The sequence below is a fragment of the Miniopterus schreibersii genome, assembly GCF_964146895.1.
Source record: "Miniopterus schreibersii genome assembly, chromosome: 20".
Classification (NCBI taxonomy): domain Eukaryota; kingdom Metazoa; phylum Chordata; class Mammalia; order Chiroptera; family Miniopteridae; genus Miniopterus; species Miniopterus schreibersii.
This window is the reverse complement of record NC_138122.1, coordinates 8,230,318-8,253,599: the sequence shown is the minus strand read 5'-3', so window position 1 is coordinate 8,253,599 and position 23,282 is coordinate 8,230,318. Positions and strand designations below refer to the sequence as shown.

At 43.6% G+C, this 23,282-nt stretch overlaps 1 protein-coding gene across 1 annotated transcript in view; it reads right to left on the bottom strand.

Annotated features, from left to right (window-relative positions):
- Positions 1-586: 586 nt before the first annotated feature.
- The window catches only part of PRDM10 (PR/SET domain 10), a 77,082-nt gene continuing 54,386 nt past the window's right edge, over positions 587-23,282 (bottom strand). Inside the window, exons 12-22 of the mRNA XM_081123199.1 lie at positions 19,206-19,553; positions 17,621-17,776; positions 15,236-15,415; positions 14,110-14,220; positions 12,924-13,124; positions 12,150-12,293; positions 11,562-11,732; positions 9,914-10,054; positions 7,306-7,474; positions 4,076-4,179; positions 587-2,076 (exon numbers count right to left, since the gene is read on the bottom strand). Of these exons, the coding sequence (XP_080979325.1) occupies positions 1,876-2,076; positions 4,076-4,179; positions 7,306-7,474; positions 9,914-10,054; positions 11,562-11,732; positions 12,150-12,293; positions 12,924-13,124; positions 14,110-14,220; positions 15,236-15,415; positions 17,621-17,776; positions 19,206-19,553 (1,926 nt within the window). The 3' untranslated portion in view covers positions 587-1,875. The remainder of the gene's footprint in view (positions 2,077-4,075; positions 4,180-7,305; positions 7,475-9,913; positions 10,055-11,561; positions 11,733-12,149; positions 12,294-12,923; positions 13,125-14,109; positions 14,221-15,235; positions 15,416-17,620; positions 17,777-19,205; positions 19,554-23,282) is intronic.

Here is a 23,282-nt window from a genome sequence, read left to right as displayed (position 1 = left end):
CATAGCTAACAAAGATGATTACATATAAGCAAAACTACCACTGAGGCAGATTTTTTTCTTTCCCTACTGACAGTGTAATATTCATAAAGACTGGATTTCTGCCAGATCCCTTAGCGCAGTGATTTTCAACCAGTGTGCTGTAAGAATTTTAAAACATGGAATACCTGACTATTTAGCCAGGGGCACTGATCTCTTTTCCCTTAGATTGTTAAATAAAAAAATGACAATAGCCAACACAACAATAGCCGTCTGGTATGAATGCCCTGTCTTCAACCATAAGTACAGGGTGTCCCCCAAAAAATGTATACAAACTTTAACATCTGATAGCTTGATTTTGAAAATGAAATGTATTTTAATAAACACTGCCTTTATAACTATTCAAAGTGTGTGTATACATTTTTGGGGGACATCCTATATATAGATCATATAATAACAAGTTGCATCTTATTGGTCACGTTGCATAATGAGGTTGCATCTGATTGGTTAATTCTTGGTACCAGAAATCCTTATATACAAGTACAGGCACCTGATTGTTTTTTAAAGTCACTTTGGAACAAAAAGGGTAGGTAATAAATTTTTTTTTTTTAATCTAAATTATACCTTTTTATTTTTGGCCACATCAGCAAAAAATATATTTTTTGGTGTGCCACAGAATTTTAGTAATTTAGTTAATGTGTGCTATGAGATGAAAAATGTTGAAAATCACTGCCTTAATGTATTATAAATGGTCCCCACGTTCTTATTTTTCCCCTAAGTGTGAAGTTGGTCATACCAAAGGGTCCAGGTGAGTTGTTGTATGTTTAAGTTAAAAGTGGTAAGAAATAAGGAGGGCCACCTTTCCATCCAACCTCAAAGAATGTTCATTTTAAGAAAGCATTAGAAATTCTAAAATACACTGAATGCTGTGGGCGAGGGCTGAGTGTACACCTGGGAAGAGAAAGGATTCATCCTTAACTAATGAATGGTATGGACCCTGCAAGGCAGGACAAGGGTTCAGTGCTTTTTACCTTATATACAAATATTGTCTCAGTAATTTTACTTGGTACTGGTATCTCCAATATCTCCTTATTGCAACCACATCAGAGAATGGGTGGCAACCCTTTAATGCAGGAGTTTAATTCCTGCTGACATCAAGCAACCTTTTCTCTTGCAGGGCATCCACCGTTGTGGAATAATAAAGTAAGATCTAGCAGAGCATGGTCTTCTGGCCTAATCTGCTGAGGGCAGAATCTGTGGAAAATACTAGCAATAGCCCAACAATGATTTTCCCAAAAAGGCAAGAGTTCTTTTTAATCAGCAATAAAAAAAATTTAGATGACAGTGTTTCCTTCAGAACACCACTGTCACCCTTTGCTTCATAATTGTTATTTCCATATTCAATAGGCTCCCTTTGTTAAGTTACTGAAAACTAAAAAGATGAAGCAGTTCTGATCTAACTCGTGCACATAAAATGCGCCTTCCCTTTCGGTCCCACGGCTTGGAATGAAGTCCAGTGGCCGTGGACTTGTCACATCCTTTCTCCACCTTTGGTACAGACACAATACACCACTTAATAGTTCCACAAAGGAAAAGTAAGGCTTATTATCAACGTGTTAAAAAAACTAACTCAAGAGCAAGGCAAAGTTTCTGCATCTTGAACTCTACTTGCCACTGGAAGATCCCCATGCCACGACAGCAACGCCTGAGGCACGAAGAGTCAATCTGGTGAAGGTGACCTTGATAAAACAAGCCCCGGTAGTTGTATGAGTGTCAAGACTGGAACCTCCAAGCTCTTGAGTGAATGACAAATCTTTAAAAAGTTGTGTCAGAAGCTTTCCGATTTATGAATGAGAAAAGACATGATGTGACTGCTTGACTCTAGCTCAAGGGTGGAAGTTACGGTTTAGTGATGTGCACTTCCCTGCTCCCATTCCCGTTGGTGGTGGTTGTAATGATGTACTGCGTGGGCTGCTGCTGGCTGGCGGTCTGGGCGTCCAAGTCACTGTGCGGAGTTGGCTGAACCTGGACTCCCCCAGAGAGGGCAGAAGCTTGCTTTTCCTCCAATTCTGGTTGACTTTCTGATAACACATAATGACCCTAGAGCAGAAAGAAAGGATCTTTAGAAATCTGAGGCCTAATGGGGACGGGGTCCTGGGGACAGAAAGAGGGAAGAATCTATAAAGAAATGTTACAAGGGGAACTAAAATAGGCACCTATGGGAGATACCTTACCAAAATGTTTTAGAGAGAATGGATCGATCACAGTAATTGACAACAAAAGGGATTTAAGGGGGGGAACCTTAGTTGTTCTACCAAAAGATACAGTGAAGAATTTCAGATACAGAAATTGGCATCATAACAGTAACCTACACGGAAAAAGAAATATTTGGCCTTGTACTACTATTAAGAATTTAGATTTTTAAAATAAGATTGCTATCTGTCAATTAAATTTTAAGATTAATATAAAATGGATCAAAGGAAAATTATTATCTAAAGTCCCATTAAAGAGGCAGAATAGCCCCCAAAACAGGTAGTCAAGATCGATTGTTCCCAGAATTCAGAATTTCAAACACCAGCAAAGTTAAAAGTAATAATGAACAGTTCCAAATGTTACTTTGCCAAGTAAAGTCATTTTTGAAATGCTACTGTCAAATGAGAGGCATTTTAACACTCAAAAGCATAGGAACAGCACAGTCTTAAGTAAACTCTCTTACATTGAGTAAATTTAGCTTTATGAAAATATACATTGAGTTTATATTTCCTCATTTCTCCTCTGATCATGAAATCTTCCTCATAGACTGTAGCTAGCTATATCCTTATGATAACATTTTAAAGAAAATAATGTGTTAGGCAGAAGAGGGATTGGTTAGCTACTAGGCTGAGGAAAAAAGTCAGAGTTTACTCAAGCACTGCCCAGAAAAAAAGCCATAGCCAAATACCCATTTGATTTATCTAGGGCCATATGCTCTGAGTCCACGCTCAACACACAACTCTGATTATGATTTGGTTTCCCATGTGGGTCTGTCTTTAGCAGGAGGGGGCTGGTTCTCAACCTAGGGTACGTGGACCCCTAGGTGGTTCAAAAGTGGGCTTCCAAGAATCTACGAACCCCACAAAATGTACGTTAAATTTGTGTGTAATGTATATTGTGGCGGGGGGCTGGGGAGAGGCATCCTTGACTATAATCCGGTTCCCAAATGAGTTCCTGGCTAAAAAATGGTAGCGCCAGCAGGTCCCACAGACAGCAAAAATTTCACTGATCATACCATTTTACATTAGTTATTGTTTTCATGACAATAGTATTACTCTGAATTTACACATCTCTCCTAAGTCTAATTAATGTGAGTTTGGATGCTAAAAATGAATGACCTCTCAGAATGCTTTGGGGGGGGCGGGATCAGATTTTTGAGGCCACTAGACTACCCTGCTGCTCTTGGGAAACAGTCTTCCCCTGGAACATCCTAATATTTCTATCCACTTAAGAGTATTTTTCTTAATTTAAATTTACATACTCTGATTTTCTAATAACTTAGAGGCAGGCCTGAATAAACCATAGAAGATAAAAACAGAGGTAGCAGTTACAATCAACATTGACCTGCCTAACCTAAATATAATAGAATTTATGGCAATGTTCTTCACCCTGAGATAGCTGAATTGTTTAAAATAATTAAAAGAGCTCAAACAATTAATTCATTATGCCATTAATGAACACTCATATACATTCCAAGAAGCACATAAAAAGTGATCAGTTATGAATCTATGTGTATATGGACCTAGGAGGTTCACTATAGTTATTCATGGGATGGGCATTTATTAAGCATTTACTATAGCCCTGCCTCCCATGCCAGGCACTGAGAACAGGGAGGTAAAGACCAAGACCCAGCTTTCAAGGAATTCATCACCTACCGGGAAAAGACAGACAGTAAACCAATAATTAAACTGTGATAAGGGTTATACTATTGCTCCACAAGTTGTAATGGGAACACAGGGGAGGCACTTCTTACTCAGATATTAAAAGTTGGGGAGCAGAAGACAGGGTAAGAGGAAATGGGTGCAGCAGGGTGGACAGGAAAACCCTCGCGGGCAGCACAGCTTACCGGAGTAACCGCCTTCACTTGGCCAGTTGTGACTGGAGTTGCCACACCACTATCTGTAATCACAAACTGTCCTGGGGGAAGCGTCATCATTTGAATCTCAGATGCTGAAAAACAGGAATATGCATATTTCAGTGGTATCAGATTTTAATACAAGTTGTAAACAAAAATCCCTAACGAGTGACCACATTCCCCCCCGAGACACTGCCGTGGATTTGCTTGCTGTGAGAGTCTTATGATGACCTGATCTCTTGATAGAGTGAAAGTATCTCCGATAAGAACTGATCACATGAGGTTAGTACAGAATTACCAAATATTGAAAACAATCAGTGCGTCTCCCTCAAATGTGGCTTCTGAATATCCATAAAGAGAAATACACAACAGTTTATAAAACCTTGAAATAAGATACAAGAACTTACCTGTTAGCTTAATATTTTTACCCTTTTTACATGTGAATTAGTGGCACAATGATGTATCCACCGTTGCCTAGCAATGACAAATTAACTGAGTTTTATTCCACCCCCAGTGTTAGTAAGGCAAATTAAAAACAAAGTTCACCCTAGCACCCAGTTGAGTCTCTAAATAACATTTTCTACTAAAAGGGACCAGAGCTTCTTGGGAAAATGGCTGATTCCAGACCTGGGCAGAAAACATAGAAGATGAACCTAGAGCTGGTATCACACCAGCATGAAGAGTGCTATAAAAGACCACAGGGCCATGTAGAAAAGATACAGGAGCCGATCCCAAGGTGCTCCTGTTTGCTAACGGTGGGGTCGTCTGAGCATGAATAAGGGTAGCAAGTGCAAGGGCCTGAAACACGTCAGATGTGTTGAAATTCCTGAGTGCGTGACGACACTAAGACACACACAGCCCTCGTCGGTCACCTGGATAATACTAGGAAAGAGCGCATGACTGTGAAAACTGGTGAATAGAGGAGATGAGCCTGGCGTTCCTGTACAAACTGTACCTCAGAGTAACATTGTCTTCTTTACTGACATTTCCTAGCTAATTAGTGTATAAAAATGACAGGATCAGAGTAGGACAACTTTGCAATCCCTAATGAAATAGTGGACAAAAGGAGAAAAAAGCAACCAAACGTCATGTGCCTCCTGATGGAAGTCCACACCACCAGCTATGAAGTGTCGGAAAAACTGAACCTGATTCCAGCCAAGCCTTTAGACCTAATTGCCAGCCCACAGGAAAGAAAAGGGACAGCAGAAAGCATCTTAAATGATAATATATGGATGCCAATAGCAAAACCCATGTGGGATTTTGAGAAATGTCAGAATGTGGAAAACTCTACAGGACAAATGACCCAGTTTCTTCAACACATAAATTGCAACTTAGAGAGAACACATATATCACAAGAAACTCCAAGACATAATCAATTGCAGTGTTTGGCCCTTATTTGGAACCCAGTTTGAACAAACCAACTATTAAAAGAATGTATGAGACAATCACAGAAATATGAGCACTGACTGGATACTTAATGGTATCAAAAAAATTACTGTCATTTATTTTTAGGTGCAATCACAGTACTGGAGTTGTTGGTTGTTTTTTTTAAGGTATGTTCCTTTGGTTTTAGAGATACATACTAAAAAATTTATGGGTGAAATGATATGCATTATTTTCTAGTTGGAGATGCAGGAGAGAGTGACAAGGGGCATGGGGGTGGTTCAGAGGAGACAAAGTTGGCCATGAGTTCATAACTGTTGAAGCTAGATAATGGGTCGGGGCATTCATTACACTATTTCTATTTTTGTATATTTAAAATTTTTCCCCTAATAAAAAATTTCGGTTCCAGAATCTTTTCTTCAGGTTAGAATGCTAGTTCATACTATTATCACCATGACTATCTTCATTCCACATTTCTTTCACAGGAATTAAACTGAGTATAAATGTCAGTCTATTTACCAGGATTCTGCTGGCATTTACCATGACTAGAATCTAGACTCAGCCCTCATTGTGCCTTCAATATTTAAGAGGACTATAAAAATAACTAAATGGAAGGGGTGGAGCCTAATTCCCTACCAAATCTATATAATATAGCCAAAGGTCAATCACAACAGAGACTGACCCCCCCCCCCCAATCAATAGTGGGGGAAGATCATCACCAGCCTCCCTACTTTCTCAACCCCTATCCCTCCAGTTCCCACTATTGAGGTCTGCTACCCCTAGTCCTGTTCCTTCCACATCTTCAGTCATAAAGGTCTTATACTTTCCAGCTCATACCCAAGGCTGTCATCCCCAAGACTGTTACCTATTCTGATCTTCAGCAGCCAGCCTTTTACTGCTTCTATAGTTCAGGGTTTTGAAAGCAACTACTCACATATCTCACTACTAGCTAACAATCTTTTTGAGCCAAAGGTTGTCTCCTTAGGAGAGGCAGCCAGCAGGGTGGTTTAGTGTAAACTCTGGACACAGATTTCTCGGTTCCAAACCCCCATTTACAAGCTATGTGCCTCAGACAAGTTACTCTGTGCCTAAGTCACCTTATCTGTAAAATACAAATAACTATTGTACTTACTTCGTAGGTTGTTGTGAATACTGAATGTGTATATATGTGGCTTAAAAACATTCCTGGCACATAGGAAGAACCTAATGAAAGTTGGCTAACATTATTATTGTGTGGTGTTAGTGATGTGAAAGTTAATCTTTTTTTTTTTTAATATATCTTTATTGATTTCAGAGAGAGGAAGGGAGAGGGAGAGAGAGAAAGAAAAACATCAATTGTAAGAGTCATTGATCAGCTGCCTCCTACACGCCTCCTGCTGGGGATCAAGCCCCCAACCCGGGCATGTGCCCTGACCAGGAATCGAACCTCGATCTCCTGGATCCTAGGTTGATGCTCAACCACTGAGCCACGCCCAACTGGGCGAAAGTTAATCTTTTATATACTCAGGGTCTAGCACACTGATTGATATATAGGCATTCAACAGATAGAGCTGAATCAATGCTATCAACATATCCTATCCATCTATTCTACTATTTAAACCACCTGCCTACACCTCCCAGCAATATTGCTAATGTCTCTGAAGTGGGTGGCTCTCAGATCAGGATGCTACCTTGAATTTTGTCATGAAACTTATTCACGCACTACATGCACTACAGAGTGAAGAAACTGGTCAATGACACTTTACTCTAGAAAGTCCATTATAAAGCTGATGAAATTCTGACCCATGGCTGCAGGTTTCCCACCCATGACCTGCAGCATTATCCCATCTCTCACTTACAATAGCCACGGAAGGAATTCCAGGTGTTGGGTAGGTATGTGTGTTGCACAGAGGAGCTCTGCTGCTGCTGCTGGAGAGCCTGGCCTTGTGCAGAACCGCCTTGTATGTGGGAGGGGCTGAGCCCCTGCTGAGACTGCTGGGAGGAGGGGCTCAGTGGCTGCCCCGCTACCTGGAGAGGAGAAAGCAAGAGTAGAAAATTATGAATTCCCAATACAGCTAAGACTCACAAATAACTGAAGAAAATAAATCCGGCTAATATGAATTATAATATTGAAAGTATCACTGGTAAAATAATATTTTAAATACAAATAGAACTAATGAAAATTAATCATAACAATGAGATCCTACTTAGTTTCCAAAGGATTATCTCCAAGAGTATCCAAAAAATTAATTTCAGTAAGCTTGTTAGAAAGATAAATGAGTGAAAATATAATTATCTATATTACATGAAGTTAGAAGAATTGAGAAGCTAGCTACTTGCCTATGTCACAAAGTTAATTGTAGCACAAATTAAAGTCATAATTTCCCTGAAGTGAACTGAATAGTCCCAGAGTTAGTGAAGCTGAGCACAAGGACACATGCAGACATCCGATGGAGAGGCTACTCCTGCCTGCAGGGTGAGCCCAGGCTCCCAGTCTACCACTCAAGCCTTCCATACTTCAGCTCCAAATCACCTTTCCAGCTTTTTTTACCAAACACCATTTCCTTTACCAACCTAAACTATTTTCTATAAATACACCACAATTTCCCATCTCTGTGTCTTTACTCAAATGTGACCCTATTCAAATCATAATGACCTCCCCAACTACCATGGCAAAATCCTCCCTTAACTGCAAGACCTAATTCAAACACCACTTCTACAAAAATGTCCTTAATTCCCTGCTAAACATAATCTTCTGAGCTCCCAGAACTTATCTAGATATCCATATCACTCTTAGACCCGGGTAAAGGGGACCCCTGCAGGAATCTTGGTCAGCCCTTCTCTGCTGTGCCCCTCCCCCTATGAGGCCAAATGAACATGCCCACTGGAACATGCATCCCCTTCTAGGCCTCGCTTTGGGGACCACAGCCCCCCTTTCCTGTGGAAGTGGCCCTGCACCCACTTCAGGGGCCTGTACAAGTCTCCTCCTTGGGTCTGTCCTGCAGGGGTCCTGTATTTGGGATGTGGGCTACTCTAAGGGTATTTGGGCACCTGGGACCTAGGGGGTGGCCATAGGATTGACATTTGCAGGGGCATGTGCCAAGCTGAGACATGTGGGTACATAAGGCATTATGAGGTGCAGCAAAGAGCCTGGGTGAGAAAAAACGGGGAGCAGTTCTGGGGAAGGTGGTCCCTGTGCTACCACATTCCTTCCGACAAGGAACTCGGAGGAGTCCCTCCTGGCCTCAGGCTCCTTTGAGAAACTTAAAAGTGTGATGCTAGCAGGGGAGGGAAACCTGGGGCCTCTTGTGGCTAGAGGTTGCCTGTCTTGGACTGGGGGAAGAAAGGAGAAACCTCGCACTAGGAGGGGAGGGCAATCAGGCGGCAAGCAGCATGGCCTCCTCTCTCCTGCCGTCACCCCCATAAACAGGAAGCAGCGATGGGCATGTGCAACCCATGGACGTCCACTGCAACTGGAAGGGCACAGAGCCGGCAAAAGGGAGAAAGCCAGCCTTCCTCCCAGCTTCCTGGGACGGCCGGCAGGAAATACAATTAATTTTCTTTTCAATCCTCACTCAAGGATATGTTTATACTGATCTTTAGAGAGAGTGGAAAGGAGAGAGAGAGAAAAAAAAACATCCAAGTGAAAGAAACACTGGCTGCCACCTTCACATGTCCCAACCAGGGATTGAACCCGCAACCTTTTGGTGTATGAGGTGATGCTCCAACCAACTGAGCCACCCGGCCAGGGCAGAAAATACAATTAATTTTGAACTGGCACTACCCATGTATCATGTTACTTGGTATCCATTGTTACTTCACATGTATTTTCAGCTTTGTCATTATAAAAGTGTATGTGTCAAGTAGGAAAGCAGAACACATTTTATTTAATGGCTTATTAGCTTGATTCAAGACTTGTAAGTGCTCAAACACATGGCGTGCAGGTCTTTATTTGCACTCCTCTCCTGGAACCTGTGAATATGGGGGGTCCTACGTGCATTCTTCATGGTGCAGACACCTTCACATCCTTTGAATGTGCACGCTTGTGTTATCTCCCTACTAAACCTAGAAAAGTTTCATGCAAACTATAAGAAGTTAATAAATTTTTTAATGGGTCTAGCTGTGCTATCTTAATAATACTCAATCATACAAGCACAGTAATACTCCTCAAAGCTACTGTTCCAAAATTACCGAAACAACTCAGCCACTGCATATTATCACCCGGCCACTTAGAAGAGGGAACAAAGACCATGTCGTCTCTAGGATATTGTATCACAGGGTCCATTTGGATAGAAGCTAATCACTTAATGTGTGTCCATAACACCAACATAAAAGCTAAGGTCCAAAATAACAGTATCATTTCAATAGTCAGGGAGGCTAGGTCTGAAGGTACTACTATCTCTTCACTCTGATTAATTCTTCAGGGTCCCTGAGGCCGTGACAATGTCTGTGCAGACGTGTACATACCTGGGAGGACGGTGGGGCCGCGGTGGCAGGCTCGGTGACCTGGATGTGCTGCACCTGGATGGCATGCTGGGTGTAGGTCTGCGGGTCATGGAGCTGGCCCACGTCCACTGTGGACTGCTGAGCCTGGTGAGGGGAGGTGGCCTGGAGGGAGGGAAAGGCAAATACAGACTGATGGAGGCTAAGGGAAGTCTTTCCAGAGGAGCAGTTCAGCTACATCAATATGCCAACAGAAATGTAGGCAGCGAGAGAAGTGAATTTTAGAGCCAATGCGTCCCTCCCCCAGAGAGCCCACACCTAAGCCAAGCTGGCAAAAGTTAGGGAAAAGGCAGTTTTAAAAATTAAGCTTATAAAACATGAGCCACTAATGCTATTAAATTCTGAAAGGGAAGGAGCCAAAAGAAATATAGCTCTTAATAAAAGCTGGACGGGAAGCTCTCAGGAATCGGAAATCTCTTTCCCTTCGATTTCAATTAAATTTAATGACCTACCCTTATGAGTTAAAAGATGTCGAAGGAGAGAACCTGCTTTCAGCTCGTCACCATTAAGCCACTAGAACAGTGATCCCTGACTTTTTATGTATCTCAGACATCTTTGAAAATCTGGCTAAAGTATGAGCCCTTTTTCTAGAACAATGTACATATGCATCATATTTTACAGGCAAGTCCAGGGATCTATAGATTCTTCCAAAGCCTAAAATTAAAAGCCCTCCCATATGAAAACAAGATAAAGAATAATCAGTGAGTGGCAACTTCCAATTCCCTGCTCTGGTATTAGCTTCCAATTTTCAGAGCCCAGATTATTGCACGTGTGCCTGGAGGACACTTCCTCAGCATAATTAAATGAAACAATAGCTCTGGGAGGATTCCTTCTTTCAGCTCCCTGATCAGTAAAAATAAGCTACTAATTATCTGGTAGAAGGAACATAGTAATACATCTATACCAGCGACTGTCAACCTTTCTCACCTCATGGCACACATGAGCTAAGTGCTAAAATTCTGTGGCACACAAAAAATTTTTGTTGCTGATCTGACCAAAAAAAAAAAAAAGGCATAATTTTGGTTCATTCACACTGGACGGCTATTGTTGTGCTGGCCGTTGTCACTTTTTTATTTGATGGTCTAAGGGAAAGGAGGTCAGTGCCCCTGACTGAGTAGTCAGGTACCACGTTTTAAACATTCTTGCGGCGCCCGGTTGAAAATCGCTTGCTTGTACTAATAGGGCACTGACTGATATTCAAAGGTTGGATCAACCTCCCACTGAGATAATTCCTTTGATGCCTGTGTAGGGGCTTCTGAAACTGGGTCCTCACCCAGTAGTCCCCCTGGGGACCCGGGGTAAGGATGCAGGAGAGGCGCAGGAGAGCCTGCGTGGGTGCCGCCCGCAGCAGCACGGGCGAAGCGTGCGCCGGAGCCTAACCGCTCCGACCGCTCGGCACAGACCCCCCGCACGCTGCCAAGCCCAGGGCCTGGGCGGCCTGCGGAGGGGAGTTTACAAATGCCGCAGGCTCGGAATTCACATGCAGAAGCGCATTATATGGAGGGTCCCATGCCGGCTCTGAGAATCGGTGCTTTTGTTGACCTCAGTGCCATATGCACTGGTGACGGTGTGGCATCCATGAAGGGAACAAGAAATAAACGCAGCACGGTACCGGGGCCACTTGCACCACTTGAAGCTGTATGTGCTGAGGCTGCTGCAGACCAGACGCGGACTGTGACACGGGGATGTACTGAATCCTCTGGTAGTCCCCTTGTGGCGTTCGGTAATCTGTCGTTAAGGTCTGGGACAGTTCTGTCATCGCCTGGGTCAGCAGGTCTGTTGTCTAGAAAATTCACACAAAATACATTAGTGGAAAGCAGTATTACTAGTGGTTATTTCAGCGCTCTTAGGTCCTACAAACGTTTAATGTATATCACTGGTGGATCCTGGAAAGTACAAGTTAGCCCTGAGCTCATACAGAAGAAATTCCAAAGTTGAGAAGATGTTGGAAGCTTACCTATATATCTATATCTATCTGTCTGTGTCAGGCCCAGGGGAGTTACCCTCAAGGTTCGGACAACCTTGCAACCAATGAGCAGCACTGAAAATTTCCTGCTACCCTTTCCCAGAGGAGACCCAATCAGAAGCCTACTGGGCCAAATTTCCAGCCAATTAAATAACAAGACAGCTCTGGCTTTGGCACCGAAAGCTGTGAGGGCCAGTGAAAGAGAGAAGATGCTCTCACGGGTCACACACTTACCACCACGGTCTCCCCAGTAGCACTGTCGGTAGTTAGAACGGCCGGAGCAGTGCTGATCACAGCTGTGGTCAGCGGTGTGTGCAGGGTGTTAGGGAGCTGGGCATACTCCGGATGCTTCTTTCGAATGTGTTGTACCATCTTGGTCTGAAAAATTATAGCAAAAACCAAGAATAATTACTGGAATTAGTTATTCTCAGTCTTTCTCAAATGCAATCCTCCAAAGGTTCCTAAAGTCTCTTATGTTATCCATTAAAAAAAAAATTAGAGTGATGCTGACTCTGCCCTCCCTAAGGTGGCACATGCTATGAAAGGGGAAAAAAGAAGAAGCTGGAAAGAAATTAAAGAATCACGTGACCCAGCACCATCAGGCCAGGTAAGAATACCTCACAGCATCCCCTAGTCCCACCAACACCTGCAGCGCCCATCATAAGCCCTCCTTTTAGGAACTATCACTTAGTTCCTACACAGTACTCGGGAGCGCCAAGCTCATAAACTCTGAGCCTGGACTATCCCACAGGAGACCCTCAGCAGGCAGGCCAAGGAAAAGGAATCCAGCCATGTGCTTGAGCTACCAGATGGTGCTGATTCTGGGGAAAGTCCACCATAATTTCCTCCCATTCTGTGCTTATGGCTCCTGCTCTCAGGAAACAGCTCCTAGAACCTGTCAGTCCCCATCAAGTCAGACGCAGCCACCAGAGCACCTGGGAGAAGCCAGCTTCTCTCAAGAGACTCCTTACGCAGGCCTGACTCAGATTCAATCAGAGCTTCCCATACCTTGCTGCTGTACTGTTTGGAGCAGTGGGGGCAGCAGACAGGAGGGGTGGCTATTGTGCCTGTGAGCTGGGTGTGGGTGCTCAGCATGGGGTCTGGTTCTCCAGGGCCCGCAGGGCGAAGCTTCCGAATGCTTGGCGGGAGCTCAGCCCCGGGATGGTTCTTCAGAATGTGGGCCTTCCGCTTGCTGGCACTTTTATAAACCTGCAAATTTAAATGTTTTGCCATGAGAGCAGTACACAGTTCCCCTTTCCTGCTTAAAGCCAACCATCTAACCATTTCCGTACAAAAAAATGAGAAAAAGTATTATTGTAGCCCAAACTAAAATAGATACACTGTTACCCAAAGTAGATACAATGAAAGATAATATATATAACGTAAATTAGAATAAAATAAGGACATCGTCTAGATGTGCCAGGCACCTTGCTTGAACTTACATAACTAATTTAGTAATAGTAAAACTAGCCTTTTCCCTGAAGTTTAAGAGGTGGATACACAGTCAGAGAAAAAGAACTGTTTCTAAGGCCAGACCCTCCATGAGCCTTTCTGTGGAAGCTCTCACATGATGCATGTAGTTGACTACTAGATGCCAAAGAATCTTCCAAAATGAAAATCCAATAGCAACCAGTACCCCTAGTGAATCTATGCTTAAAAATATTTCTTACGTTTAAGCTGACACAGCTACATGGTATAAGGAAACACTATTACAATGAAACAATAGACATGTATTCTCTCCCTGTCTTTTTTTGCAACTGTACAAAAATTAAAAATAAAATAGTACAACTAAAGTACTCCACCTCAAAACATTTTCACATCCTACTCAATCTTCTAGAAATCCAAAATCTACCATATATTTTACAAACCCGATGAGATCAACACTTTCATTTTAGAGCTAAGAAATTTTAAATGAATTCATGTACTAAGCTCTTGGGAATACGACTCTTCTTTTGTAACGAAAATCACAGAGAGAAGGGAAAACAAAACAGTCAATTCATTCTGAAGGAAAAAATTTTGGCTTTAAATGAGGCTACACTTGTAGCCCTTTCTTGTGTGAATGGAAAAGTACTGAGAGCCAGGGAACCATCTGTTCAGAGCGCCGGCGAGGTCCGGGTACACATTCCCACACGCAGGCAAACTGGCTCGCGGCTGGGCTCCCACAGAGACTTTGCACTGCGACGGCTCCGTTTACCTTATCGCAATACTGGCAAAAGTAATCGCGGTTGGGCTTGATGATGGGCAGGGTTAGCTCGGGCACCTCCTCTATCTTCATGTCTGGGTGCCTCTTTGATAAGTGATTTACCTAAAGGGAGAAAATGCGAAAAGGAGAGCCCATTACGAACAGAAGCTGCACGAATGTCTCTGAGAGCGTCTGCTACAAGCTGAATTCTCCGAAGCAGCGCCCCAAACAACAGGCATTTGGCCGACCAGCACTGCCAGGCCCATCCTGACACCAAAGCATAACAGTCACTGTTACCAGGAATTAACAGGAACTCAGCAAATTACTGAAGGTGAACTGGGTCACTGCGGATCCCATTAATAGTCTTTGATGAAAGAACTGTTGGAAAAAGGGAAATTATAGTAGCGTGAACTTCTCTGGTCAATTCTCCTGATGCCAACCTGTCTTTCATTATTTAGTGCCCCAGCCCGAGGGAGGACACTGAATGAGAGGAAAATTAAGGCTCTGAATTTTAAATGATGCTCTATGACTTTAGCTCCTGGCAGAAATACGAAGTCCTCACTTAACTTCGTCAATAGGTTCTGCACTTTTAAGCACAACGAATAACGAAACCAATTTTACCACAGGCTAGTTGACATACACAGGAATTGGGTTCCCCTGGCCCCTCGTCAGCACTGGGAAGCACCACTACTCGGGACCTGCTGCATTTGGCCACCCCGACGTCCTGCCAACCTGGTGCCCACGCCCTGCTTTGATGGAAAGTTTCTTCCGTTGCCATTTCATAGCTGGACAAGAGGCTTTAAGGAAATAGTCGGCGAGAAGGCAAAGAGCCCACAAGACTGTACATATACGCAGGAACACAAACGGGAAGAGGGAAATAAATACAGTAAAACCAGGGACTGAGAAGGTAAAGCAAAACAAAACTAGTAACAAAATTGTTAGACACAGACCTCTCCCAAAGAACTGTGCGAAGGAGGGCGAGGGGAGGCTGGAAAGGAGAGAATTAGGAGTTGTTTGCCTGGTTTTACCCCTGGCCACGGGCAAAACCTACTGTACAAAATATGGCACAAAAGCCACCACCACACAGCAGAACTGGGGAGGGACGGCAGGTGGCGGGGACCCAGGGCCCGGCACTGACCAGCATGCCCCGTCTCCGGAAGCCCATCATGCACAGGCGGCACTTGAACGTGAAGCTGTCGTAGTCGGTGGACGTGATGCGAGGTTTGAACGTCTTGGAGCGGCTGATGCGGTCGGCTTTCTTGGCCTCCCTCTCAGGATTATGCATCCTCTGCATATGTTCCCGCAGTTTGTCTTTTCGCTATTGAGAGAAAGTTGAAAAGGCAGGGGGGTGAGAAGTGGGGGTAGAAATTTTTTAATTGAAGGGATATAAAAAATAAAAAAAAATCAATACCAGTTAGCAGTAACCACAACCTGCCAAGATGCCCCCGAGCTGGAACACTCAGGACATGGCAGAGTGACCAGGACTGACTGTTTACCAGCAAGTAAGTGCAATCCACTGAGCCTTGGTGGAAAATGACAGTCAACTGGAAAGATACTGATTTTTGAGAAGAAAAAGGACTTTGCATTTATGTAGAAGAAATCAAAGGGTATGAGAGATAAGTTTGGTATCAAACTGATAATGAATGATTGGTAATCCTGAATTTACAAAGCTGTATGTACACTCAAGTCCCACAAACTTTAACAAACATAACAATAATCCTCTAAATCCCTAACGAATGTAAGTCAGGCTCTCTCATCTATGGATTCAGACATCCACGCAAACACTACAGGGCCCACCATGGACAAAGCGCATGGTCCAGGTCCAGCCTGTGATCTAATCTGGTGACACGTGTTGATGTGGGTCCTTAGAGAAAAGTTAGGCAGAGCCCATCCTGAATGAAAACAAATTCAAAAAAACACCACCTCCCTTAGCCAGTGAGGCTCTGCTCTTGGACACATGATTAAACTGTTACTTGTAAAGGTCTGACCCTTCTACCAGACCAGGTCTCCCACCTTTTGTAGACTGGGAGGGGGACACGAAGCGGCAGACACGAGGCTCTGCGGCTCAGGTGCGGAGGCTCCAGGTGTCCCTGTTCCCTCCCACTCAGCCACTTCCCGACCTCCAGCCCTGCTGGCCAAGTCCACGTCCACCCCCCAGGCAGCGAAGCGACACAGCTGTCTTCAGGCAGCACAAGGTCTCCTTCGCGGGCCCACCCTGCAGCTGAAGTGCCTGGGTCCCCAGACTCCCAGGTTCCCATTTGTGCACCCAGACCAGGGTTCCACAAAGGGGCATCCGTGACCCTTCTCTGCTCCTCCTGTCAGACCCTTACTTCTCATGTCCTTCTATAATTAAGTTCTTCTTCCTGTAAGAAAATCCCTTATTCCATTATGCTCACAGTGGTTTGGCTTCTCTGATTGAACCCTGTCTAATATATTGGGTGAAAGTAAAACAGAAGCAGGAAAGTGTTTTGTTGGTTTTTTGGTTTTTTGGGTTTTTTTCTGCCTAGGTGCTAAAATGGTATCTGGCACAAAACAGATAATCAAAAAATGTTAGGTGGATAGGATAGATGGCCAACCAATGACCACCACAAAACAGGGATCTTTTTAGACAAATTGTCATTTTTTTAAATTAAGAAACAGAAAACCTAGGCCCACTTATACTTTTCACATTAGCGTCCTTATAGAGCTCTAAATCGTGCTACTATGTATCAAAAGTCGAGATTATAATCCATAACACGTACACCACAAAACTTAAGCTTTGAAAATTATTTCTACTTCTCCTTAATGTTTCCACATTCTATACAAATACATCCTTGTAAAATTATTTTTGCCCCTCCCAAATCTGTTTCTGATTCTTTCCCAGTGTCTACAACAGCAGGACCTACAGTCATACTCAGATGTCCGTGAATGACATCTTTGCAGAATCATCTGATTTCCCAATGAAGTATTTTTTATTGTTTTTACATTTACTTGTTTAGCTCATATCTCTGAGTCTCCCATGGGTTTTTCCTTTGCTTCTTCTAAGTTCCAGGCAGGTCACTGAGTTTATTTTTTATTTTAATCTTTGAAGTCATTAACATTGCCCAGGGTAGTCTAAGCCCTCTCAGCACCCTATAGATTTCCCACCTCCATTAGATAACAGTCCTGCTGCTTTCAGGGCTCGATTATCAGTCTCTTATACTTAATAAGGGCTCAATAAAAATCTCTTGATTTGATAAGTAAGTGGACGGTTCTCTTAGGAATTCCTCAATAACAATTCAGTTGTATCCATCATACATTCAGATTGTTTTAGGAGATGCATTACTACTCTGTTTGGGGATTTCAATGAGTCATTTTGGGAAATTAAGGTGAGTGTTTTTCCTAAACTTTATCATAGCTAACTCAAACATGAGGCACGAAATGCACCTCCAGTCCAGTTCTTTGAAAGTAGGAGATAAGCTGATGAAACAAACAAGCCCTGATCCTTAGCTCGACAGGATCCCAGGGCCGGGAGAGCAACCTCGGGCTGCTGCTGCTTACACACCTTAAACTGCTTCCCACACGTGGAACACAGGAAGTCTTTGCGGTCTGAGTGTCGGAGCATGTGCAGCCGCAGCTTGTCAGGACGGCAGAAGGCCTTGTCGCACTCTGTGCACTGGTAGATCTTTTCTGAGTGGAAGCTTCGCACGTGTTTTTTCACCTGGCGGCGAAGACAGAAAAAGTCAGGGGACTGGGCACCAAAGGAAATGACAAAAGGCAGCTTAGCAGCTCTAGAGGGCGCCAAAGGCATTGCCATGGGCTTCCGTCCACCCTGCCGCGGGTCCAGCCAGACCTGATTGGCGTGGGCCTCGGTGACACACTATCCCTGCCGCAAAGGGACAAAACAAGCAGCCAGAAGCCTGACCAGCCTCAACCCCCCGGAAAACTTGAAGGGGAGGTAGGAGGAGTGCTGGCTTAGGCATAAAGCCCTGACTACATGGAACCAACTTCTTTTGTCTTTTTTTTTTTAAAGATTAAAAGTAGAATTCCCTTGGACTTAAATGAATCTTGCTAAAAAATATATCTATAGGAAGACAAAAAATAATCCTTTCTCACTTTCTCCTGCCTCCAACATGTACAGAAACAATCTGGCCCCTTTTAGTAACTGGACCCTTCACCACTTTCTATATAATCAGGTTCTGAAGAATTGAAGACATGCCTTGGGTGATATAAAACACATGACCCATTTATGAGAACAACACAACACCAGCATTATTTCCCCTTAATTGGGACGTATTCCCTGTACTTTTAGGTACAGTAAATAAAGGCATATGGCCTCTGAGCTCTCCTAACCACAAATATCCAATGGAGAATTATGGGTGGGGGCCATGCAGTAAGTCATATCAAACAGTTGTTCCTATGACACGTTTGCTTCATTACTTGTGGAGTCTTTTTTGCCATTAGATTCTGCCTTGAGGCAACTCTTCTAATCATTTGTGGGCAGTGATAAAATTACCAAGACTTCCAGACACTAGCAGAACTATGATTAAATCATAGATTCCTTTTGCTTTGGGAATTTTTAAAAGTGACTATTTTTACTAGATATTTAGAATGAATTATTCATTGACTAGGACATAACACTATAATCACTGGAAGTCCAAATGAAATCATAAATATTCTGGAATTTTTCCTCCCCCACCTGCTCCAGAATATAGTACAGGGGAGGGGATCAGAGCTTGACACAAAAGTGGACCTTATACAGCTTCCTCCTGTCGCCTTCCAAAACGCACGACCTTAGTCAAGCACGACAGGAGAAGAGTGGTAGGAAGGCAGTGTCCCCAGGCCAGAAAGCGGGAGCCTCTCTTTTTCATCTTTGCTAGTACACACTTTTAAAAGACCATAATCAGATAAGGGCGTTTATGACGTGTCACAGAACTTAAATGTTTAAATGCCAATGTCCGCCTTGGACAATGAAGGGCCGTGATCATCTTTTGTTCAACAAAAGTAGACTGACTGAAGAAACATGGTTCTCCACCGTGAAGCTGTTACCAAGAAGGGGCGACAGTGCAGCTGACGGGCAGTCTCAGTTTTCCAAAGGCCAGGATCATTCGCCGGGGGAGGGCGGCGCCCGGGGCCGGGGGGCCGCTCACCTGGATGAAGTCGGGGAAGCGCTTCTTACAGGTGGGGCAGGTGAAGTAGCCGTCGTGGATGTGGATGGCCACGTGGTCCTTCAGCAGGTCCAGGCGGTCGAAGGATTCCGGGCAGAAAATGCAGGAGTAGGTCTTCTGGTCCGAGTGCAGCTTCATGTGGCTCTCCAAGGAGGCGCTGCTGAGGAAGCCCTTGTTGCACAGGTCGCAGGTGAGCGGGCAGCTGCCGTCCCGCCCGTGGAAGCGCAGGTGCTGGTCCAGCTTCTCCTTCTCCCGGAAGGCCTTCCCGCACTGCAGGCACTTGAAGGGCCGGAAGGACTTCCGGATGAACAGGTGCTGAAGGGCCGCGTTCTGAAAGACACGCACGCGACCGTCAGCGGGCGCCTCCACAGGCGAAGACACGGGCGCGGCGGGCCCACGTGTCCACAGGAATGAAACTCTAGGGCACAGGTGAAAAAGATTTTCCGGCGAGATATTAAAAATGCAGCCGTCTTGCCCAGCCAGTGGTCGGGCGTCGACCGGCGAACCTGGGGGTCAGGGCACAGGGATCCCCAGCAGGGGGCGCGCAGGAGGCAGCCGATCCATGACTCTCTCATCACCGATGCTTCTCTCTCTCTCCCTCTCCCTTCCTCTCTCTGACATCAATTTTAAAAAGCATATAAAAAAATGAAGCCACCTCCAAGAAGTTCATCTTGAAAAGACGACTGTTTCCTGCACTTTGTTTTATGTCTATGTATGTGTGTTTCCTTATGAAAGGATCTGAGCAACATTAAAAAATGTATTCCCAATAGAGGACTCCAGGTCCCAAAATGACGTAAAATAAAAATTGCAGACTTGGAAGAAGTGACTTGGGATAAGTCACACATGCATGGATGAGGCTGGAGCAAGTCGGCCAAGCGTGACTTGTTCAAGCTCTTGAGAAAAAGAATTCGAAGCGTGATTAAAATGTTCAGCGAAAAAATAGGGCAATAAAAAGAACTGAAGCGTAGCACTTGCCAGGGGCTGGGTGAGGGGGGGCGATGGATATACGGGGGTTCGCTTAAGGGGGATGAAATGTTCCAGACTGAGATAGTGCTGATGGCTGCACAACTTTGGGAACATTCTAAAAACCACCACAAAACGGCAGTTTTTATGGTATGTGAATTATGTCTCGATTTAAGACAAAGAACTGAAAGCCCGGCCGAGCGTGGCTCAGCGGTTGAGCATCGACGTGGGATCCAAAAGATCGGGGTTCGATTCCTGGTCAGGGCACATGCCTGGGTTGCGGGCTCAATCAGTGACTCTCATCCTTGATGTTTCTCTCTCTCTCTCTCTCTCCCTCTCCTTTCCTCTCTCTGAAATCAATAAAGATATATTAAAAAAAAAAAAAAAAGAAATTAATATTTAAAAAAAAAGAAAAGAAAAAGAACTGAAAGAGAAACAAAGGTACAGATTTATGTGAACATGTTTGCTCATGAGGGAAGATACGGGAGCACACGTCATAAATGGAGGTTGTGCATTTAATCCCTCCCTACTCGGGAAATGCAGAGGACAAGCCTCAGTGCGGCTATTAGTTCCACTGGTTCGCACGCCCTGCCAACCAAGTTCAGCTTACCGCTGTGTTCCCTGTCTACACCCGTCGAGTTGCCCCTCCCCCTTTAGTCACAGGCTGCACTTCTAATGGTGACCAGCCATCTGGTAAATTCACGCAGTCGTCATGGGGAATCCGAGTGAGAGAATATGGGTACTCAGTGCAAATTCATCACTACTACCGGAGAAACAACTCACGCTCTACTGAGAGCAGATTAACAGAACCATCTCTCACACAGATAGCACGGAATCAACGCTTTAGTTATACTGTAATGAAGTTTCATTATTAGTTCCTCAGACACCAGGGGGAAGGTCTGCACAGCTATGAGAGGCGGAAAATCCCTCAAAAAGAAAATTATATATTTATGGATATGGATATGGATAGGTATACAAGTAGGTATACGAGTAGGTATACGAGTAGGTATACGTATATATGCATACATGTATGTATATGAATATTAATAGGTATACGAATAGGTATATGTATATGAATAAGAATATGTATATACGTATATGTATATATGTATATATTCGTATATGTATACATATACATATATACAAATATACATATATGAATAAGTATATACATGTATGAATACATGTATGAATAAGTATATGTATATATGTATACATGTATGTATGTGTATATTAATAAGTATATGAATAGGTATGTGTTTATGAATAAGAATACGAATATGTGTATGTGTATGTGTATGTATATATGTATACGTATATGTAGATGAATAGGTATATGTATATATGTGTGCATATATGAATATATACATATATGAATACATACATGAATATATGTATATGTATATATGTATACATGCATGCATATGTATATTAATAGGTATATGAGTAGGTATATGTATATGAATAGGTATGCTTATGTAAGTAGAAGGGAATAGTAACTAAAGGATCAGTGGAGCTTTTAATACATTATTTGTTCAACAACGAGTACAATGAACAACGCTTAAACCCTTCATTTCAAATTACTTACAAGCAGTAACTTCTAAACTAAATTTGATGTAATATAATCATTTAAGGAAAAAGCAAAATACTTGTTTTTGATTTAGCGAAAATTCTGAACTTGGTTACTTTCCAACAGAAAACTTCCCTCTCGGGGCTTCCCTAGCAGGGCTGGCGGGATGTAGTTACCTACTCACACGTCTTGAGTAGATACTTAGTAATTCTCCTGTCTCCCCAAGTCTGGGGCTGCTTCAGGCTTGCATCAGATTTTATTCCCCTTTGCACCCGGAGCCCTTAAAAAATACCTTATTTTGTAGGAGGTATTCAGCAAAAGTCTGAGAATTAATTAAATGTATTTCATATGAAAATAAAGGACAATTACGTCCAGATCGCTCCTATGGCAGCTGCATTGGTCTCTAGGAATACAACTGCTTCAAATCAGCCACGGAGCAGCCTTCCCTTCATTATGCTGCTTGGCAGCTGCCCGATCTTTTTACTCTGCGCCTCCTTATTTCACATATACGCTCTCAGTATTTTGGCTACTTTCAAAACTTCATGGAAATATTGAAAATAAACAATGCTCTCCTGAGGTTCAGAGAGTGGAGATTGAGAGTTTCTGGCAGGTAAGAATCATTTCCTCCATCCAAGTTCACGAAAGTTTCGCAGGGCATCCACAGTGCACGACACCTGGCCCTGGCCTCGCTGGGGATTGCACTTCTGCCTGGGTGCCAACTCTAGAACTCAGCCTTGTTTGGATCCACTATGCTAATGTCTCCTGCCGTTTCTGATTAGTATGAGTGACCTCAGACACGTGATTTAAACTAAGCAGCCACCTGGCTCCACTTTCTTAGTTCTATGGACTAACCTTACTTATTCTTACCATGTTTCTCATTTCCACGGAGCCCTGAGTACGGCTAAGCACACAGACCTAGACTGCATTTCTCTGATATAATGATCCTAATGTCATCCTGCAGTGCAAGGCAGTGAGTGCTGAAACCACTCCAACCCCACAGCCCACCTGCAGGCCATTTCACTCTGTGGCATCTTCTGTAGTTCAGAGCTGCCACTGGCACACATTTCCAGAAGAAATCATGGAAAACGGTGAAGGTGGCACAGATGTAGCCGTTATGGATCTTCTGATCCCCAAGTTACAGCCCGTCAACCACACCATATTGTATGGTGCATAAATACTCTAATGGTGCCAAAATGGTACAGTTGCTAAAATCTATGATGAGGGATTTAACTTACAATGAAATGAATTCTAAGACAACAGATTCTTTGCAGACAAAGACCATATGTTTCTAAAGTTTGATATTAGTAGCTAAAGAATCCTAAATTATTGATTAATTTTCCTATTATTTTGATCCTGCATTCAAGGGTGGTCTAGCCCTGCCCAGCATACCTCACTCACGCTGTCCTTCACCTGGCCCCCATCCCAGGGTCAGGCTAGTGTGCGCACTGCCCCGTAAGCATACCAGGCGCATCCTGGGTCTCGCCTGCATCCTGTGCTGCCCTCTTTGGACCAGTTTAAGTCTCACT